The 21,845-nt window shown below is 31.3% G+C and overlaps 1 protein-coding gene across 2 annotated transcripts in view; it reads right to left on the bottom strand.

Moving 5' to 3' along the window:
- EPHA6 (EPH receptor A6) overlaps positions 1-21,845 on the bottom strand; it is a gene marked incomplete at both ends in the record, with an annotated part of 972,789 nt that overhangs the window by 902,162 nt on the left and 48,782 nt on the right. For both annotated transcript variants that reach the window (XM_080695858.1, XM_080695859.1), the window contains one exon: positions 2,632-2,696. In XM_080695858.1, the coding sequence (XP_080551984.1) occupies positions 2,632-2,696 (65 nt within the window). The remainder of the gene's footprint in view (positions 1-2,631; positions 2,697-21,845) is intronic.

Raw genomic sequence — 21,845 nt, 5'->3', positions numbered from 1 at the left:
ATGTAGATTATGAGTAATGTCATATGTAGATTATGAGTACTATAGTTCATGCCAACTTTAGTATTTCAAGATAGGTAAGTATTTAATTTTCTCTTTAATGTTGGGATCCACATGTTATTTTCTCTTCATAGTCTAGTATATTGGTCATCAGCCTTTACTGTTACCTAGTAGACTCCTGTAAGAAATAAAAGGCAGCTAGCTGTAAAATGGCCATCCATAAATATCAAGAGTAGAATATGCTTGGCTTTGGACTTCTTTTGTACTCCCTGACTTTGTGTCCTTGTGAAAGTGATTGAATGCACCTGAGTCTTAATTTCTACATCTATCAATATGGATAAATTATACTTGATTTATACAATTGATGTAAGCAAAGGATCTTTAGCAAAGTTTAGTATGTGGCAAATATTCAAAAAATCATAACCAGGTTTTCATTATCTACGTTTTCTTTTATATTTATTTGGAAGTATATTATTCTCTTTCCACTCCTTGTTGTCTCTTTTTGGTAATCTTGATGTGCTATCTGAAATGCAAATCTTATACTAGTAGTATATTTAGAAAGGGAAAAAAGGAATCTAAAAAAGATAGTGCACACATCTTTGACGCTTCAGTTTTCAGTGTTCTTTAACTAGCTGTAGTATGGTAAATAAAAAATCTTTAGAGTCAGAAATGTCTGGTTTTGAAAGAGAATCCATCACTAGCAATTTCGCTTTTATTATAATACCTAGTAATATTTTGTTTCTTACTCTTTTTTTAAGACTGAGATTCTCTGACTAAATTAGGACATATCTCAAAGGGCTATTTTGAAATTAAAATGCGAAATGTTTAGGGAAGCTTCTGGTGACTAGAAATATATGAGATAGATTACTCTATTCCAGTCAATTCTCCTGTCCTCTCCTTTCATAATAACAAATCATAAGTAGAGAATATTCCATTTAATAACACCTACGACAAAAATCATTACTAAAATGATAGCAGCAATCTCATGTGTGACACTCTAAGCCTTTGCATCTCCTGGTAATCAGTTTTCTTTGAAATAAAGTTTAATCGAGCCAAACAATACCTAGAGCACAGCCACAATATCTGTTCCTTCCGTGATTCTTAGATAAATGAGACCAGTCATAGGATGTTTCTAGGTTTTTTTTTTTCTTCAGATAATTGAGAAAAGGGAAAAGGGGATTCTAAATTACTTAATAATTGAGTAAGTGCTTGAAGTTATTTTGTTTTTGCTGAAGTAAATATATATATACATATACTCTCATATATACATATATATATACTCTCATATATACATTTATATACATATATACACACATACACACACACACATATATATATACATATATATATATACATACATACATACATACATACATAGAGAGAGAGAAAGAGAGATAAAGAGAAAGAAAAACATATTCCTTGGAAGGGTATTCTATAAAAACTTTTACTTAATTCTTATATACAAATATGACATACCTAATATCCAACTAACAGATACTAACTCAAGAGTTTAGCTCAATGCTAATATTTAATAATTTTTATGGAAATAATAGGATGAGGACATTTTACTTTTGGAAACATTTCTCAGAAATAGTTTGATGAAAGCTCTATTAGAATAAATAAAAAATTAATGAAGAATCAAGGAATCAAAAAGAAACACATCCAAAGAAGAAACTAGGATATTAAGTAAAGAAATAAAGATCTAACAATATGTAAGGGTTTTTTTTTTAGTTAAAAGGGAATATTTAATGGATAACTTTTGATAAGAAATGTCAAAATCAATTAGCAATATGTGACATGTTCACAAAAGATAAAAACATCTTTGGGTTAATTATTTCTTTTAGATTAAAAGTAAGATATAGCAGTAAAAATAATGTATAGAAGAAGATCAACAAAGATTATGATGAATGAGAGAATATAATTTCTGAGTAAAAAAGAAAAGCTAAATTTAAGTATAAAAAATTTTAAAATCTTCACAAACCACCCTTTTATGTTAGCTTAATATCAACAAAAGGTATAGAAAAACATGTTTCAATGTTAAAATAATACAAAACGGATCAAAACATAAAAAGTTCAACTACAAACACAGCTAAATATTGGTATCTGAAAAATTATGTTTTATAAATTATACATTTTAATATGCTTTCAAAGCAACTATTTCCAATGAACAAAAAATTAATCATGACACATTTTTTACCAAGTTCACAAAACATATACTGCTTTAGTAGATTCATATTTTCAATAAAAACAAAGCTGTTAATATTAGTATATTATTATAATATTCAAAGTTTTTATGGAAATATACATACAATTATCAAATTTGACTTATATATAATGTATTTTGGAATTACACATAGAATTTTATTTCTGAAGAAAAAATATATATGGGATAACTGTAATATTACTTTGTATAAAACACAAAATTAAAAAGTGTTTTAAATTTAAATGAATGGATATTTATATATTATTCCCAATGATTGCCAAATTAACTGTGTTTTGTTTTTTTCTATAGAACTTAAATTATAATCCAAAATCCATTTAAATAGAGACAAAAAATCTACTGTTCCTTCACTCTTATGAGAGACCCTAAAAACCTAACAAGAATGAAAAATTTTTAAAGGTATTTAAACTTACCCCATTTAATGGATATGTTTTCCATCCTAGCTCTCCCAGCACAGTTGTTGTATCAAGCAACACAACTGGAATTAAATAGATAAAACTTACATAAATTTCTCAACTGATGCAAATATAAACTAATATTATTTAAATCATTAATATCACCGACCTTTACTATTACTCATCACATTAGCTTTAGTTTGCATTATTACTAAAATGCTTTCATATATAAATATAAATTAGTAAATAATAATATTAAGCAATGACAAAATGCATAAAGTATCTTAATTTTAAAATGCTGAATAGCATTGAAATAAATAATTGAAAATAATTTAAATGTAATAATAAATCTTAAAACTAATAAGATAACCATCGTTGATCATTTCCTTTATTTTATACTTTATAATACACTAAATAAAAGTAACTGTATTAAATAAAGCTTCTATATTTTGATTTTAAATGATTAAGTATCCTTATATATAATCAGCAAAGTATGAAAACAATTTATTTTTAATAAACCACCATATTTTATTACTACATATATTAGGTGGTATAATAATTTTTAAAGGAAGCAAAAACAAAAATAAAATTATTTGTCTCTTTTCTCTACCCACATATATATTTCAAAATATGGTAAAAAAAAGGCAGGCATGTAAAAAAATAAGATAATGTTCTTTTAAAGTCTAAAACCAATGACTATATAGCAATCCTGCAAATAACTCAGGCTAACGCTGGAAAGGCAGTTTTAAGGGCTGTACAGAAAACATAAAATTACCAAGATAATTTCTCACAGACATAGAAAAATCAGTCCTTAAATTCATTTGGAACAACAAAAAACCAAAATAGCCAAAGTAGTTCTCAGCATCAAAAAACATGCAGGAGGAATAAACAATACCTGACTTTAAAATATATTACAAATCAATTTTAATAAAAACTGCATGTAACTGGCACAGAAACAGATACATAGACCAATGGAGCAGAATAGAAGACTCAGACACAAATCCACAAACTTATAGCCAATTGATTTTTGACAAAGGGGCCAAAAACATACACTGGAAAAAAGACCAGAGCCTCCTTGAAGAGAGAATAGGTCCAACACTGCAACACATAGGCACAGATAAAAACTTTCTCAACAAGATCCCAAAGGCACAAGAAACTAAAAGACGAATCAAAAATGGGATTCCATGAAACTGAAGAGCTTCTGTACATCAAAGAAAACTATGAAGAACCTCAATTGAGAGCCAACAGAATGGGTGAAGATTTTTGGCACCTATTCCTCAGATAGAGAAATAATATCTGGAATATACAGAAAACTCAAGAAACAGCACTAAGAAAGCAAATAACCCAATCAAAAAATTGGCAATTGAATTAAATAGACATTTCATAAAAGAAGAAATTCAAATGGCCAATAAATGCATGAAAAAATGCTCAACATCATTGGCAATAAGAGAGATGCAAATCAAAACTACACTGAAATTTCACCTAACTCCAGCTAGAATGGCAACCATTCATAACACAACAAATGCTGGCGTGGATGTGGAGAAGTGGGAACTCAAAACTATTCCCTCTATCCTTTTTTTTAATATATATTTTCATTCCATTCCTCTCCCACATGTACTTAAAAAAGATCGACATCCCACTGAAATAAGAGATAGGGCCCTGTTTATAAATAAAATCCCTTCTGGTACCATCTTATTGAAAAAAAATAAAAATAAAACATTGTTGGTGGGATTTCAAATTTGGAAAAATATATGGAGGATTCTCAGAAGAATGGGAACAAATTTACAATTTGATCCAGCAATACCACTTGTGGGTATCTACCCAAAAGAAATGAAACCAAACTACCAAACTAATGCATGTGTCTCTATGTTCATAGCTGCACAATTCACCATAGCCAAACTATGGAACCAGCCAAGATGTCCATCAACAGATGAATGGATTACAAAACTGTGGGATATGTCCACAGTGGTATTTTACTCAGTCATAAAGAAAAACACAATTACATTGTTTACAGGAAAATGGATGAAACTGGAGGACATTATGCTAAATGAGATTACTTAGTCACAAAAAATAAGAAATCAAATGATATCCCTATTATGCAAAAGATAGGGAGAAATGGGTACCAGGAAGAACTCTAGATAAAAAAGGAGATCCTATAGAGGAACAAATAAGATGGCCTAACTGAGCAGATGGGAGAGTGGAAAAGAGAAACACTCTAAAGCTCGTGATGTACTTAAACAAACCTATCAAAATCAATCAATAAGTGAAGCATGGGAAGCAGGTATGGGGAGGGAATGGTGTGGGTAAAGGCTTATCGAGTGATGTGTGCATGTATGTCTACACAAGTCTTTTCTCCTATTAAGATGTATGACTACAATGCACTAATAAAAAAATTAAAAAATAAAATCCATGCACCACTATAGAAAAGATAAAATTTGAGCTACACCAGGATGAGGGTTGGTATTCAATCAGATGTGATAGAAACAGTTTGCTGCTTTATTTTATTTATTTATTTATTTATTTTTTGCATTACTGGGGCATTCTACCTCCATACTACATTCCAAGCCCTATTTTTATTCTTTATTTTGAAACAGGGTCTAAGTTGCTGAGGGCCTCAATAAGTAGCTGAGTTTGGCCACGAACCTATGACCCTTCTGTTTCTGCTGCTTAAGTACTGGGATTACAAGTGTGTGCCACCATACCCGGCTTTTGCTATTATTTCACAACAGCATCTAAAAGAAACCGAGCTATGAGTATTACATCAACCCATTTTCCATTTCTGGAGTGGGAAATAAGAGTGGGGATTATTTTGAAAAGTGGAAATATAAAAACAATTATAGACAGCAGAAAGAGCCGGGCGTGGTGGTACACACTTTTAATCCCCACACTTGAGAGGCGGAGACAGGAATATCACACAGGTTTGAAGCCAGCTGTGCTGGCTTAAGAGACCCTGTTTCCAAATAAAATATAAAATAGGTCTGGGAGTGTAGCCCAGAGGTAGAACAATTCCATCTCCAGTACCACCAAAAAAAAAAAAAAAAAAAAAAAGAAAGATGGAAATCAACTGAGAAGAGTATATGACCTGACCTGTTTCCAACAGGAAAAAATATACTGTTCAAGATTCCACTGATCTATATTGTTAATTATTACTTTCTAGACCCCAAGATGTCAGTAACAAATGAACATCACTCTGAGAAACAATGCTTTGGCATCTCCTGCTTAACTTCATTTCTTTTTCCAAAATAGGTTTTGTTTTTATTTATTGTATTTTTATGTATTTTTAACTGTTGCTGGTAAATTTTTATTTCAGTTTCTTCTTTAGACTTACTCAATGGTCACCCACATACCTTAAGGTTTTGTTTTTAACTTTAAAGAAATAATGACATTGAGTTATGTCATTGGGCATCTGCTCGTTAGTGTCTATCGTAAGAATTCTATGGTTATACTTAGTTCAATCACTGTGATACATTTTACTAATACATTTTAAAATATGAAACTATCATAAAATTTCTGGCTTTATGTAAATTTCAAACTTTATGTGCTTATTTTATCAGAATATTATTTAAGTATGGCTAAAATTTATACACAAAATATACATTAGTAAAACTAAGCTATACATTTCTAATTAATTTCTATTGTTGATATTTTCAACCATTTTAAAAAAAGAAAAATGTTTAATGAACCCTCATATACTTCTCACCAGCTTTATTACTAATTTGTAATAGATCTTTTATCATCTATCTATACTTACTTCTCTCCAACTGGAATATTTAAACAAATTCTGGTAATTTTATAATTTTATCCATAAAAATTTAAGCTTTTATTGCTAAAACAAATATTTGATATAACAATATCTTAATTAATATAAATATTTCCTTAAAGTTATCAAATATCAAGTCATGTTTAATATTTCATATTGTCTTAATTTAACAAAGTCAGAAACAAAAGTATGAGTACATTTATATTCTCCAATTATATATTTTCATCTAATCATACTGAAGAATGTTTTACTTGTAACACTCAACCTTTTAGAATTCAAATTTCCATGAAATCTGATGAACCTTAACATCCATATAATAACAATGGCTAGAATCACCTTAAAATTATTTCCATTATCTCCCAAATGTTTCTTTTAACTCTTTTTTTTATAGTATATCCCTTTTCCATCCCATCCTCTGGAAACCACTAATTTTTGTCCCTATAATACTGCTTTTTTCCTGAATATCAAATGTTGAAATCATGTGGCAGGCGGCTTTTTGGTTTTTTTTTATTTATGCTTTTATTGGTGTGTTATAATCTCACATCATAATGTAGTTCACAGTGATAGTGACATACATGCACACAACACTTGATGAGCTTTCCCCAGTTCCCTCCCCACGCTATCCCTTCCCCATAGAGAATACTGAGATTGGCATTAGTATTCTCACATGTGTACATACTATCAATGGAAGTGATTCATTCACTAATTCTTCCTCCCCAGTCTTCAGCTTCTCCTAGATCACCTTCCTCACTTCACTGGAGTTTCTTCTCTATGATCATAAGTACCTTTTTTATCCCAATTTTTCTCCAGCTTCCAAATATGAGAAAAAATATATGACCTTTCACTTTCTATGATTGGCTGATCTCACTTTGAGGCAGGAGCCCTACTTGACTCTTGAAGCTATTCTAAGACAGGAGCCCAGTTAGGTCCTGACGTTTCTCTAAACTTCTCTAGGTCCTTGAAGCTACTTTATAGGCCCCCTTAGAAATTAAAAAGCAGAGCCTCCTCAGGCAGCCCACAAGATAAGGCACAGAACAGATTGAAAAAGAGAGAAGCAATGTACTGAAAATTGTTCTGCATCTTGCTCACACTAGAAACAAAACAAGATTCTTGCTTACCTGTTCCTTCTAAAATTAGATGATCTAATATATAAAATGCTCTTATTTCTGGGCTCAGATCAAAAGCTTTGCTTCTGAGCCTTCACCAACTAATAAAGTAACACACTACTCAACTCTAGCCACTGTCTTTTGGGTACCTAGCTTCCTGCAACAGCTTAATAGAATGTTTTGCAGATTCATCTTTTCTTTTCTTTTCTTTTTTTTTTTTTTTTGCAAATGACACAATTTTTTTTTTTTTAGCCTGGGTCATTTCATTTAGTACAATGCATCTGAGATCTGAGATCCATCTTTGTTACTCCATGGATTAACAGCCAGTTCATTTTGATTGCTGAAAATAATTCCACTACATAGAATTTCCTAGCTGATGGACATCTTTGCTATTTCTAGCTGAGCACATTATATATGAAGCCACTAAAAACTTTCATGCGCAGAATTTTATATGACTCTATATCTTCATTACTTTAGAAGAAATAAGTAGGAGTTCGGGTTATAAGCTTATATAGAAAAGGTTTATTTTCTAAAAAGAAAGAATCAAATTGGATTCCAAAATGCCTATGGAGTTTTACATCTTCAATAGCTGAATGTATAGTTTTATAATGTCTCCAATATATCAGATCCTGGTATTAGCTCGTTTTTAAATTATTTGAGCATGTGTTCAATAATATCTCATTGTTGTTTTGATGTGCATTTCCCTTTAATACTAATCAATTACTTTTATTATCAGGTGAAATTGATTTGTTAGAAAAACAAGAAAAAAATAACAGATAATTTTATCCCACATTCTAGGTTTTTTTTTAACTGACCATAAGACAAAATACTCCCTTATTTCCTGTATCTTTTTTTTTCCTGGTAGGTTATATTTCATAGCTTTATCAGAGTCAGGTTTCATTAATTTTAATTTTTATTATTTGTCAGCCAACTCTGCTGGTGGTGCTTCACAGCCATATTATCAGAAAGTAGGGAAGTGTCCACTTTGAACACAACAAAAGCAATTAGGAATGAACTTCCACTAGGCTTCCACAGTGAAATATAAATAATTAGGCCATACACAAGGATAATGACAGTAAAGAACCGAGACACTTCAAACATGTTTAAATCCATGCATCTGTAGTTATACCTAGTTCTAACTTTTGTAAAATGCTATAAAAGCATTATATTAAAACTGGAAAATAAACTGAAAAAAGTAAAACACATTATTTTGCTTTCTCTACATGAACTACTTTTGCATAACAAAATAGTTAATGAAGGACATTTCTCTTATGGAAATATTCCAGTTAATAAATGAAGAAGGAATGACTGAATTAGGTTATACAATTTGCTACTGCTAATTAATTGATATATTTAACTAATGGTTTTTTATGTCTGCTAACACCAGAAAAAGAAATAAAAGGCATGATAAAGGGCTAGAGCTTTTTAAGAGGTTTTCTTTATAGTTTAATTTACTCTATATTAGAAGTAGCAGAAATAATAGATAAAAATGCAGTGGAGGGTACAGGTACAATGACATCTGGATTCATTCAATGTAACAAAAATAATCTCACATATTAGAGAAAAAGCTCAATATTTCACCATAATAAATGCTGAAAAATAAGTTTATCTTATTAAATGAATGTCCTTTACATTTTGGGGGTTTACTATTAAAAATACAGAAGTATTTTTATAGAAGTATATAATCTCTTTCTTTGGGGCACTCAAGTTTAATATTTATCCAACATATTCATATTTCTTAAATATGTCATTCTTTCTCTAAAAGGTGGAGAAAACGACAATACCAGTTCATACTCAAGGTAGTAAGTTAGTAAGGACTTTCTTAATACACTTTTCTTCAAGGCATCTCCAAACAGTGCCATAGGTCTATTTGGCCTTAAAAATAGATATTTAGAGAGCTGGGGGTGGTGGCGCACACTTGTAATCCCCGCGCTTGGGAGGCTGAGACAGGAGGATTGTGCAGGCTGGGAGCCAGTCGTGCTGGCTCAAGAGACCCTGTTTCCAAATAAAATGTATAAAATAGGTCTGGGAGTGTAGCGCAGAGGTATGAGGGTTTCCAGGGACCTCAGTACCACCAAAAAAAAAAAAAAAAAAAACAAGATATTTAGAGCTGGGTGTGGTGGCTGAGACAGGAGAATTGCAGGATTGAGGACAGTCTCGGTCTCGGCAAATAATAAGATTCTCATTAATCTAGAAGGCCCTATTTCAAAATAAAAATAAAAAATGCATCTTCCCATTTTATATTCCCCTCAGGCCCTGCCAACCACTATTCTTCAGTTTTTATGAATCTGTTTGGAGCTCATCTAAATGGATTCATGTGGGATTTATCATTTTGTGACTGGTTTATTTTCACCTAGTATAATACCCTCCAAGTCTATCCATGTTGTTAATATAGCACGATTTTCTTCTTTTCTAGGTAGACTCATATTTCACTGTAGGCATATACCATAATTTATGTTCTTATTCCTTGAGAAACATTTACATTGTTTCCGTACTTGGTCTATTTTGAATAATGATGAAATAAATATGGGAGTGCAGATAACTCTCAAGGACCTGATTTGGATTCAGAAGTAGAATTGCTAGATTATATGGTGATTTTGTTTTGAATTTTTTGAGAAGAATCCCTATTATTTTCCATAATAGCTGAGTAAATTTAAATTCCCACTAACAGTAAAACTTGGTTCTCTTTTCTTTACATATTTGCCAACACTTTTTTTTTTCTTTTGACTTTTAATGCACCCTAACAGGTGCATTCTGATATCTTACTATGGTTTTGATTTACATACCCCTGAAGGTTAGTGATGTGCAGCACTTTTTGTATACTGTTAGCCATTTTGATGTTTTTTTTTTTTTCAGAAATATGCATTAAGTACTTTTTCAAAATTTTATTGGGCCGGGCGTGGTGGCGCACGCTTGTAATCCCCGCGTTTGGGAGGCGGAGACAAGAGGATCACGCAGGTTCGAAGCCAGCCACGTGCGCTGGATCAGGAGACCCTGTTTTCAAAATGAAAATGTAAAAATAGGTCTGGGAGTGTAGCCCGGAGGTAGAAGGGCTTCCAGGAACCCCAGTACCACCAAAAAAAAAAAAAAAAATTATTGGATTTTTTCTGTTTATGAGCTACAAGAGTTTCTGACATATTTTGCATAGAGACCCAATGATTTTTATTAACATTCAATTTATAGATAATAATGAGGTATAGGGAAAAATACTGAATTTTTCTTGAAATCACAAAGTGATAAATATTTATTACAGTCAAGGAGAATGATTCTTAAACACCAGGCTCAAAAACTTTTTAATAGTATTGCATTTATCCCAACCATTTTAACTTCAAATATAAAAATCCGTTTATTATTTATCTTAATTCTGCAGATAAACATTACAATTTTCTTTATATATTTTAAATCTTTTGAAGTTTGAGTATAGATTCCTTATCAGATATTTGTATAGAAAATTCAAAGGTACTATCTACAAATGAAGAAATTCAAATAAGGGGCTAATTTGATAGTGCTCAAAAATTCCTGCCATGTACTGAAAGTTAACACCAGAGATTTCCTTTTGATGAATCAAACATAAAATTATAGCCAATAGTTGAACTAATTAGTTAAAATAATTACTATTCTTTCTAAAACATATTTCAGCTGCTTTTTGATATTTATAATTGAAAACTGTGAAGTATATTCACTTCAAATATATATGTATATATGTATGCACATACACACACATACTCCTACAACATACATATTTTAGAAGGACTACTTGTTTTTGGTAGCTTACAGATGCAAGATTTACTTAATATTTTTGTTTTTATTATACTGCAATCATAACTTTAAAAATCCTAAGAAAAATAATATTTTAAATTTTCATTTTAGAAAGTGAATGATGCATTGATATTCAAATGAAACTGAATATTTTTAATATTTTAATGCCATTATATGTAGTAAATATCTTAATTTTATTATTTGTTTCATGTACAAAACCCCCACAAATTCAGGTTTTCCAGGCACTCTAATTACATTGAACCCAGCAAGGTGAGAGCTCCTCCTACTGGCCTTAAACAAAAGTTATCTAGTCCTTACCAAAGTGCAAAATTACTGTAAACACATTAGCAAGAAAATATTGATATTAACCCTAGTTAAAAAAAAACAATACTTCTTCAGTATAAGTTTAATGACATTTTTAAATAGAAATATTAACATATATTACTTATTTAAAGAGTACAATTGAAAAGTTATTTATGTCATAGTAAATGAGAATTTTGATGAGCCAAAAATAATTAGGCTGATGATATCAAAACAAACTTCTGAAAGTATGTACTGTGCTTAATAAACAGCTTAACTCATAGAATACATTTAGAAATTACAGCAACTTTTCTACTAATTTTTTGATAAATTTACTCGTATATTCCACTTTTTTAAAAAAATATTTTAATATTTTAGTATTAACTTTACTCATTATTTGGAAATTATAAAAAATGTCATTGTATTCTCAAAGAAAATCTTAAGCAATAAAGAGAACTTTGATGATATCGGGTTAAATGTGTAAGAATGAGTACCTAACATTTAAAAGCTCAAGATTAATTTTTGCCTTTCAATAATTTATCATCTTTGTCACTTGTAGTAAATTTTGGGATGATAGTTTAAAAACAATTAGTGTATTGATTTATAGTATATAATGTATCATTATTCAAATGAAACAATAAAAAGAGATTTTATTTATATAAGATTTTGAAAAATTAAACAAGAAGTAAATTAACTCACTGAGAAATTATTATTTTAGAATAATATTTCTTTTAGAATAATTTTGATTTGAAAATTCAAGTTAATGGTGTGTGAACTGAGTACTAGAATTTTTTAATATTCTTTAAAGCTCAGATTGTGAGAGTGTAACAGATGCATGTTCATGAGCCCATACACACACACACACACACACACACACACACACACACACACACCAAAAAAAAAGAAGAAAATAAAAAGAGAACATATTTTTCATAGAATCATTCAAGTTAGAGACTTGAAAGCCTAACAAGGAAAGTTTCTAAATCACTCAGTAATAAAACAGTAGTAGAGCATTATGATATTCTAGGTTCTACTAAAAGACTTCCTGCCACCTCTCATTAGTTCTGAAAAAACAACAAAAGAAATATATCTAATATCATGACAAGATATAATAATATTTTAAATTACAAATTTATAATCAAAATGAACCTTTTTATGCATTAATTTTTAGAAACAGTCTATTTGAATGTTATATTGTTTCAATGCTTTTTTTTTTTTTTTTTTTTTGGTGGTACTGGGGTTCCTGGAAGCCCTTCTATCTCCGGGCTGCACTCCCAGACCTATTTTTACATTTTTATTTGGAAACGGTCTCCTAAGCCAGCGCGCGAGGCTGGCTTCGAACCTGCGCGATCCTCCCGTCTCTGCCTCCCAAGTGCGGGGATTACAAGCGTGCGCCACCACGCCCGGCTGTTTCAATGCTTTTACACTGACTAACCAAGTATTTTTTCCTTGCAAATGACAATTTTTTCTTTTTCTTTTTCCATACATTTTTGTTCTTTAGAATCTCACATCATAATGTAGTGCACAGTGATAGCGACATACATGCATATGCCACTTGGTGGGCTTTCTCTTGGCCCTTCTCCACTTCCCCCTTCCCTATACAGGATATTGAGGTTGGCATTGGTATTCTCATATATGTACATAATACTGATGGAGGAAAATTATTCCTTTATTGGTATTTCCTTACCCCACGTTCCCCTAGAGCACTCTCCTTGCTCCATTCAAGTTTCTCCTCCATTAACTGATTCCATTGGGTATCCTGACTCTCCCTAGCATCCACCTATGAGTAAAATATACGACCCTTTACATTCTGTTACTGGCTAATCTCACTTAACATAACAGATTTATCCATTTTCCTGAAAACGACATCATTTTGTTCTTTATTGCTGAGTAGAATTCCATTGTGTGTATATTCCATAATTTTGTTATCCACTCATCTCTTGATGGACATCTAGGTTGGTTCCATAATTTGGCTCTTGTGAATTGTGCTACAATAAATATGTATATATGGACATATATATTACTATTTATCTATTATAGTACTATGATATTTTTTATTTCAGTCTTTGGAAAATATACCCATGAGTGGTAAAATAGATTTATTTCCAGATTTCTGAGGAATATTCACGATGTTCTCCACTCCAGCCATATTAATTTGCAATCCCACCAACTGTGTAGAAGAGTTATAATTTCTCCACATCCTCCCCAGCATTTATTGTTGTATGATTTCTTGATGATTGTCATTCTGGAATCTCAAGAGAGTTTTAATTTGTATTTCCCTGGTTGCTAATGATGTTGAAAAATTGTCATGTATTTATTGGCCATTTGTATTTCTTATTTTGTGAAGTATCTATTTAGATCAACTGTCCATTTCTTTATTGAAATTTTTTAAATGTTGTCTTTTTATGTACTTTGCACATTCTAGATATTATTCCTCTATCAGAAGAATAGATGACAAAAATTTCATTTAATTTTGCAGAGTCTCTCTTTAGTCTCTTTATGATTTTTTCTGATGAGCAGAAACTTTTAAATTTAATGCCATTTCATTTATTCAGCCTTGTTTTCATTTCCTGAGATTTTAGGGTCCTATTGAGGAATATTTGACCTCTGCCTATATGTTGGAGTGTTGAGATTATTTTCTCCTCCAGTAAGGTCAAAGTTACTGGTCTCATTCCCAGGTCTAATTCATCTCAAGTAGACTATTGTTCAGGGTAGGAGGTAGGGATTTAATTTCATTTTCTACAAATGGATGACCCGTTTTTCCAATAACATTTGTTGAAAAGGCTCTTTTCTCCAGTGTATGTATTTAGCAATGTTCTTTAAATCAATTATCTGTAAGTGTGTGAATTTGTTTCTGCATCTTCTATTATATTCTATTGGTCTGTTTGTCTCTTTTTGTGCCAACACCATGCTATTTTTTTAAATTACTGTATCCCTGTAGTATAATTTGAAGTCAAGAATTGTGATGCCTCCTCTATGGTTCTTATTGCTGAGAATTGTTTTGGCTATTCTGGGTCTTTTGTTTCTCCATAGGAAATTTTGGACTGATTTTTCTAGATCTGTGAAAAATGTCTTTGATATTTTGATAAGGATTGCATTGATTCTGTAGATCACTTTTGGTAGAATAACCATTCTGTTAATATTTATTCTGTCTATGCAAGAACAAAAAGATCTTTCCACATTTTATGATCTTCAATTTCCTTCTCTAGTGTTTTATAATTTTAATTGTAGAGGTCTTTTACCTCCTTGGTTATGTTTATTCATAGGTATATTGTTTTTGAGGATATCATGAATGTAATTGTTCTATGGGTTTCTTTTTTAGTCAGTGAATTAATGGTCGGCGTATAGAAAGGCTATAGATTTTGTATCCTGATATTTGCCTGAAATTGTTGATCAGTTCTAGAAGTATATTGGTTTAGTCTTTTCTGCTCCATTAGAAAATGATATATTTTTCCAGAAGGAATGTTTCTATCCCTTCTGTAAAACAAAACACTTCTTTTTTAGTTCTGATGTGAAAATAAGCTATAAATTATAAAAAGGACAAGAAATCCAAGCTAAATAATATCCTACCTAATGAGTGTATTTGAGGATAAATCAAGTCAACTGAATACGTTTGCTGTTATAAGTTATAATGTATAGCAGGATCTGCCACTGAAATCCTTATCTAAGTAACAGTAGTTAATAATTGATTTAAATATAACTAGTAATGTTGATATTCACTTTTACATCTTTTAATTTGCTTATCCTGCTTGATACAATTTACTTGTTTATCATTGTCAACACTTACATAGAGGCTCTAGAAGCAGAGTGTGGATATGATCTATCAAAAGGTCAGTTCTCTACAAGTTCACTCTTGGTTACCTGAACAAGGTCGTTAAACTATTCAGTAACACCCTGAAAGTAGTTCTTGTCCATCAAAAGATTCTGTTATCTCTATGGCTAGAAAATAATAAAAGGACAGAAAATATGGCAAGTTCCTAGTCAATAGCAATATATACTTTTTCTATTTTGATGTCTTATCAGTCAAACATATAAATATATTAGATCCCATGGTTTAGAATTTGTATCATATTTCTTTTAATCAAACAAATTTAAATATATAGAACGTACCATTTGGGTTTAGTCATAGATTATTCAGTCTTATGATATAATGAATATATGTCCTGAGTTTCTCATATTTCATGTAGAGTTGCCCCATTTAGCTGAGTCCATTGAACCTGTTCCCCAATGGTTCCACAGCATCAAATATGCCTCCTGTCTTTCTAGTTCTATCCTTTTCTTACATTTCACACTAGTCTTTCATGAGCTTTGGATTATCTCCAATGTTTTAAAAGAATATTATGAAACTTAAGCTCTAAAATACACTTAAATCATTGTTTTTATACCTCTGGTAAAAGAGATTAGGACTATTTAATTCAAAGTCCTATCTAAAACATAATGGTTGTTTCAATGTAAAACCATTTTTGTATAATAAAAAGCATAAAAAGCCTAGTCAATCATTTTCTTTAAAAAGAAACAATAGTGGGTTTGAATTCAGAAAAAAATAATTTTTATTTGAATTTAAGAAAGAATTACATAAATAAATGGGATTTTTCTCCTTGAAAATTGATTTTTTTCTATTTCTTTTACTTGCATGAACTTAATGGAAATAAATTTTAACTTTCCTCAATAAAGAAAAATAATCCAGAAATATTACTTGATATTATTATAAAATATTCACAAAATATTTTGATATCATTTAAATCAGTATTTATTGAATCTGTTATATTTAAGACTCTATACTAAGACACTGTATGGTATTGACAGTTTATAAAATGTGATGTCTACCTTTGAGAAGTAGTGATTGTCATTTTATTTTTTCCACTATTAGGATTTTGTGTCAACTCTTCTAGAATAGTTTATTCAAACATGTAAATAGCAGAACAGATTAAAATGCCCTTATTTAGAAGTGCAGACAAAGAAAAGCTGCAGCTAGATTAGTAGACTGTGTAGAAATTGCTATTCTAAAAGGGCAGACATCCAATTTCACATCGACATCACCATCAAAACTGTACATAATTTGACCACTTATCTCAGTTTCTATAGAAGTGTTAAGGACTGAAGAGATTGTAGAATGCATCCCAGGAGTCAGAGATGGGAAATAATAACTCTCTACCTGTAAAATACTCTCCAAAATAATCTCTAGTACAAGAAATGTCTATTAATTTTTTTTTCTGAAGAGTGTATTTTACATAGAAGATTTAAAGAAATGAATTGAACATTTTTAGAAGTCAATCTTGTTAAAATCCAAATTTTAGTCATCAGAAATAAGATCTTTAACAGTGTTGTCATAGTTTTGAAATATATACATATTAAACAACTCTAAAAGGACAAAATCATGTCCCTTGAAACATAGTAAAATCAAAATACCATAATTATTGATATTAATTCTACCAAGAAAGTGTAAATTCCTCAGGGTCAAAGACTATGTGTAAGTGTGTGTGTGTGTGTGTGTGTGTGTGTGTGTGTGTGTGTGTGTGAGTATGTATATATGTTGCCTAAAATACAAGAATGAATGAGTAAAGTCAATTGAAGGGAGGTATAGTCAGGAACCTCCTCTTCAAGAAAAAATAAAATATTTTTAACAAACTATTGAAAAAGCAGTGCAGAATAAGTAAGAAACCAGGTACTTGAAATATAAATGGCCATGGGTTAGTTTATCATAGAGATGGGCAAGGTCTATTTAGGTATGATCTCTCTGAGACAAAATTAATAGACAAAGCAGTGTCTAGGAAAAAATAAAGTCAAACCCAACATGGTAGCATATGCCTATAATCTCAGTACTTGGGTGGCTGAAAGAGAACAATCACAGGTTCTAGGTCAGCCCCAGCATCTTAGAAAGGCCGTCAACAACTTTGTGAGATTATAGTTAAAAATAAAAAAATTGCTGGGATTGTAGATCAGTGTTATAATGTCTTTGAATTCAATCCCCAGCACCGTTAAAAATAAATATGTATTTTGAGCACAGAATGAGCTGTAAGATACACATCTGTTGCACCTTTTGGACCCCTCTTTTATGCTCCTATGTGCTACCAGACGTTTTGGTATGGAGTACTCTCAGGCTTCTCACTCTCAGCTTGAATCCTTTGCATCTATCCTCATCTCTGTCTGTGAACAATGTTCCAATTTTCCTCATCTTACTGATTTTCCTCATCTTACTGGCAACCCTACTGAAAGCATCCATCATATGAAGAAAACAATATAACTAAAACAGCACAGAAGTGTGCTTATGAATATTCATTTCTCCCTATTCTGCTATATTTATTTATTTAAATATGAATTGATTATAGAAATTTTTGGATGATATAAAATCACACTAAAGCAATTTTTATAAAAATATACATGAAATGATTATCGAAACCATAATCTCTCATTTTTGTCACGTCTCAAGAATTTAGACAAGAACTGATACTATTTAGATTTTATCTTCTATGTCTATCTTGTATGTTATACATGGCCCTGCTTTTGTCTGTTTGTGTAGTTTTGGTCAAGCCATAAATCTTATCCTAATTGTTGAAAGGTCCTCTGTTCTACTCCAAATAATTTTCTAAGTGTTAAGTATCTACTTGATCCATTTCTCAATAAATATCAGTTTGTTAGCTGTGATAACTGTGTTAGTTACTCTACTTGGGGTTGGTAGGGGTTATAAAAGTTAGAGGAACTATCAAAAGTTTAGTTAAGTCATGGGTCAGAATTGCCTCTTCCTCTGCCTTTCACTTGATGATTGATCTATTCAAGGAGTCTTCAATAGAAATCTAAGCACAACACAGTTTTCTTATATTTCCCCATCTAGGCTCTTCAATTGATTCCATAACTACTATCCATACCAGCTGCATTAGTTTCTAAAACAGGTGGAGTCAAATTGCCAATACTGAAGAGTTTTCTAAAGCAACTAAGTCTGTTCATGTACACTCATAGTTCACAGCCAACTGCTCATAAAATGTGGTTATCAGGTCATGAAACTCGATAATCTATTCATAAAATATTATGCATTCTGGAGAAATGCTACAAAAGAATAATTTAAATAATAATTTAAATAAAATTCTAATTTCCTAACATTTTCCCCACAATTTCTACATCCTTGACTGCTTAAAAGATGTGTATAGTCTTCTGAATAACTAAATTGAATGGTACTGCAAAATGTGGTAAGTAATTTTGCCTGTGGGACAGAATGTCTATAACAAGAAATATTAGAAGGAAAATATGAATGCTTAAATAAAATACTTAAGACAACCAGTTGTCATATCATATACACATTAAAAAGCTTTTAGCAAAATTATTTGATAAATAAAGGCATGAGAAAATTGTGGAACAACTTCCTGCTGGAATCCATTGAAGAAATGTCAGAACAAATGTAATGCCAAATTGAGAGGCACAGGAACTACAAGACAGTGCATTTTTTTTCCAGTATAGTTCAATGCAGCAGAGGAGTCAGGAGGAGGAATGGCTCATAAATGAAACATTTACAAATGTGACCCATGCCAGGATCAGTATTACTTCAGTACACAGGAAAATGACAGATGGAAGCTTTATTATTTGCATAAAAATAAAATAAAAAATTCTGTTATTATCATTACCCATAGGGAAGGCAAGTCGTTAAGAACTCTTATCAAATTGTTTCATTACCAAGATCCTTTGCAATAAACTGAATCCAACAGAAATGATAATGACATTTTAACATTTAGGCAATTGGAAAATACTTTATTCAACTTGGTTTTTTTCAAGTCTAATTAAGCATAAGAAAGCAGATTTAGGCATTCATAAAGCATTGATCAACTTTCTTAATTTATTGATTACATAGAACCTTGGATAAGGAGAAGAAATGGCTCATGCTGAGAAACTCTTGGTGAAATCCTCAGCTTTCATGATAATGGAGCTCAGTATTATATCTCGATGAGGGAGTCATCCTCCATTAGAAGACTGACTCTTGCTAATCAGGGATTCAGAAGGCAAATTTATAAATGAGAAGGAGGATTTATTCACTTATTATTTTTTTCAGGGAATTTCTTTTCCTGCAGGCAAATTCATTTAAGAAACCAAATTTTAGATCAAAGATTTCTTTAAGAGTATTAAATTACAGGAAAGAAGTGACCCTGTTTTTGATTTTTAAAAAAATGCTCTTCATCGCTCTTAAGAAAGAAAGAAATTTATCTACCCATTTTAAAGTTCTCAGTTTTGAAAGTGATAAAGAAGCATTAAGAAGTTTTTTTTTACTTAAATTGCTTATTAAATATACTCAATTGTGCCGGGTATGGTGGTGAACACTTGTAATCCCCACGCTTGGGAGGCGAAGACAGGAGGATCGAGCAGGTTTGAAGCCAGACACGCTGGCTTAAGAGACCCTGTTTCCAAATAAAAATATAAAATAGGTCTGGGAGTGTAGCCCGGAGGTAGAAGGGTTTCCAGAAACCCCAGTACCACAAACACACAACCAAATAAATAAACAAACAAACAAACAAATACCTAATTGTAAGGTATAATTTTGGCATTCCAAACACTATTTACAAGATACATTATAGTGTCCATAGTCACACCCCACCTTTATTGAATGAATATTGCAAAGTCAAATTTTGATTCTTTGAAATTCGTTTCAATGTTTGCATTTACTTCTATTATAAAGTAGTGCATATTATTTTTCCAAGCAGGATCCTTACATGTGAATTAAAAGTCTCAATTATATACATATTTGTATATGGCATTAAATCAGGACAAAAATGACATTTTCTAATCATGCCCCATGACTTGGGTAAGAATATAAACTTTTATGCATGAATCTCACAGATGATTTACCAGATTACCTTTGTTTTAGATTACCCTTTACTAATATAAATATTCCACATTTCTCATTTCATTTTGATCAAAATAAAAATAGTTTTAAACCTTAAAATCATTGATGTTTATCATTTATAAAAATATTTCCTGAGCAATTTATCTTAACAGTAATAGTTTTCTTTTATATCAATAATTTTATTTCATCCTATACTCTAAAACTGCCATATGTACATTGCATATTCTTTATGTATTTTCTGTTTTTTAATGCCTCCATATAGAAAATTTATCAGCATGGTGGATTCAACTATTACTTAAGTGCTATCAACCTCCAAAGCAGCATCATCTTACCTCAAAGTCTCCTCAAGTTAACACATGTCTACATCTGAGCTCACTGTTATATCAAATGGACCTCACTTCTTAATTTTATTTCAGTGACTTGAACACAGCATCTGCCAAATCCTCGTCCTCAAATTCTGAACCTCTATTACATCTTATTTATTTATTTATTTATTTATTTATTTATTTATTTATTTTGCAGTCTGAGGATGGAATCCTGGGACATTCTGTCTCTAAGCTACACCCCCCAGCCCTATTTTTTTCTTCTTTATTTTGAAACAGGGTCTCACTGAGTTTCATATGGCCTCACTAAGTAGCTGAGGCTAGCCACAAATCAATCATGATTCTCCTGTCTCAGCCTCCCAAATGCTGGGATTACAAGCGTGTGCCACCATACCAGGCTCCATCCATCTTTTCATAGTACATTTTATGCTACTGAAAGATAATACCAGTGATTAGCAAATTTATGGGGAAAAGAAATTTATTTCCATAGTTATGGAGATTGGAAACTCTAATATCAAGGTATGGCTGTTTAGTAAGAACCGTATTTTGATGTTCTTACACAGCAGAAGATGTGAAATGGCAAGAGAAAACCAACCACTTTAGTCAAGACCTTCAGAAGGGCACCTAACCCCATTCACAATGGAAGAGCCTTCATAACCTAAGTACCTCTTCTAGGTTCTACCTCCCAATACTATCACATTTGCAATACATAAATTTTGGAGAAGGCATATTCATGACATAGTGTCATCCCTAACTCATCCTTCACCATTTGTAATAAATTTGTTTACATATTGGATATTATAGGCAAAATAAACCCTCCCTCAAGTTGTTTATGTATTAATTCTAGAAACTTATGAATATGCAGTTACAGAGCAAAAACAAACTGAATTTGAATATTGAACCAAGTTTGCAAGAAAATAATTCTCCTGAAGCATCTACAGAAAGGACCACAGTCCCACCAACAAATTTCTTTTTGTCTAGGGAGATTCAGATCAAACTTCTGACTTATAAAACTATAAAAATAAATTTGTGTTGTGAAAGATGCTAAGTGTGGTAATATCTTTGAGCAGCAATAAAGAATGAGTACATTAAGCCGGGCGTGGTGGCGCACGCTTGTAATCCCCGCGCTTGGGAGGCAGAGACAGGAGGATCGCGCA

This window comes from Muscardinus avellanarius, assembly GCF_963383645.1.
Source record: "Muscardinus avellanarius genome assembly, chromosome: 5".
Taxonomy (NCBI): domain Eukaryota; kingdom Metazoa; phylum Chordata; class Mammalia; order Rodentia; family Gliridae; genus Muscardinus; species Muscardinus avellanarius.
This window is presented reverse-complemented; position numbering and strand designations above follow the sequence as displayed.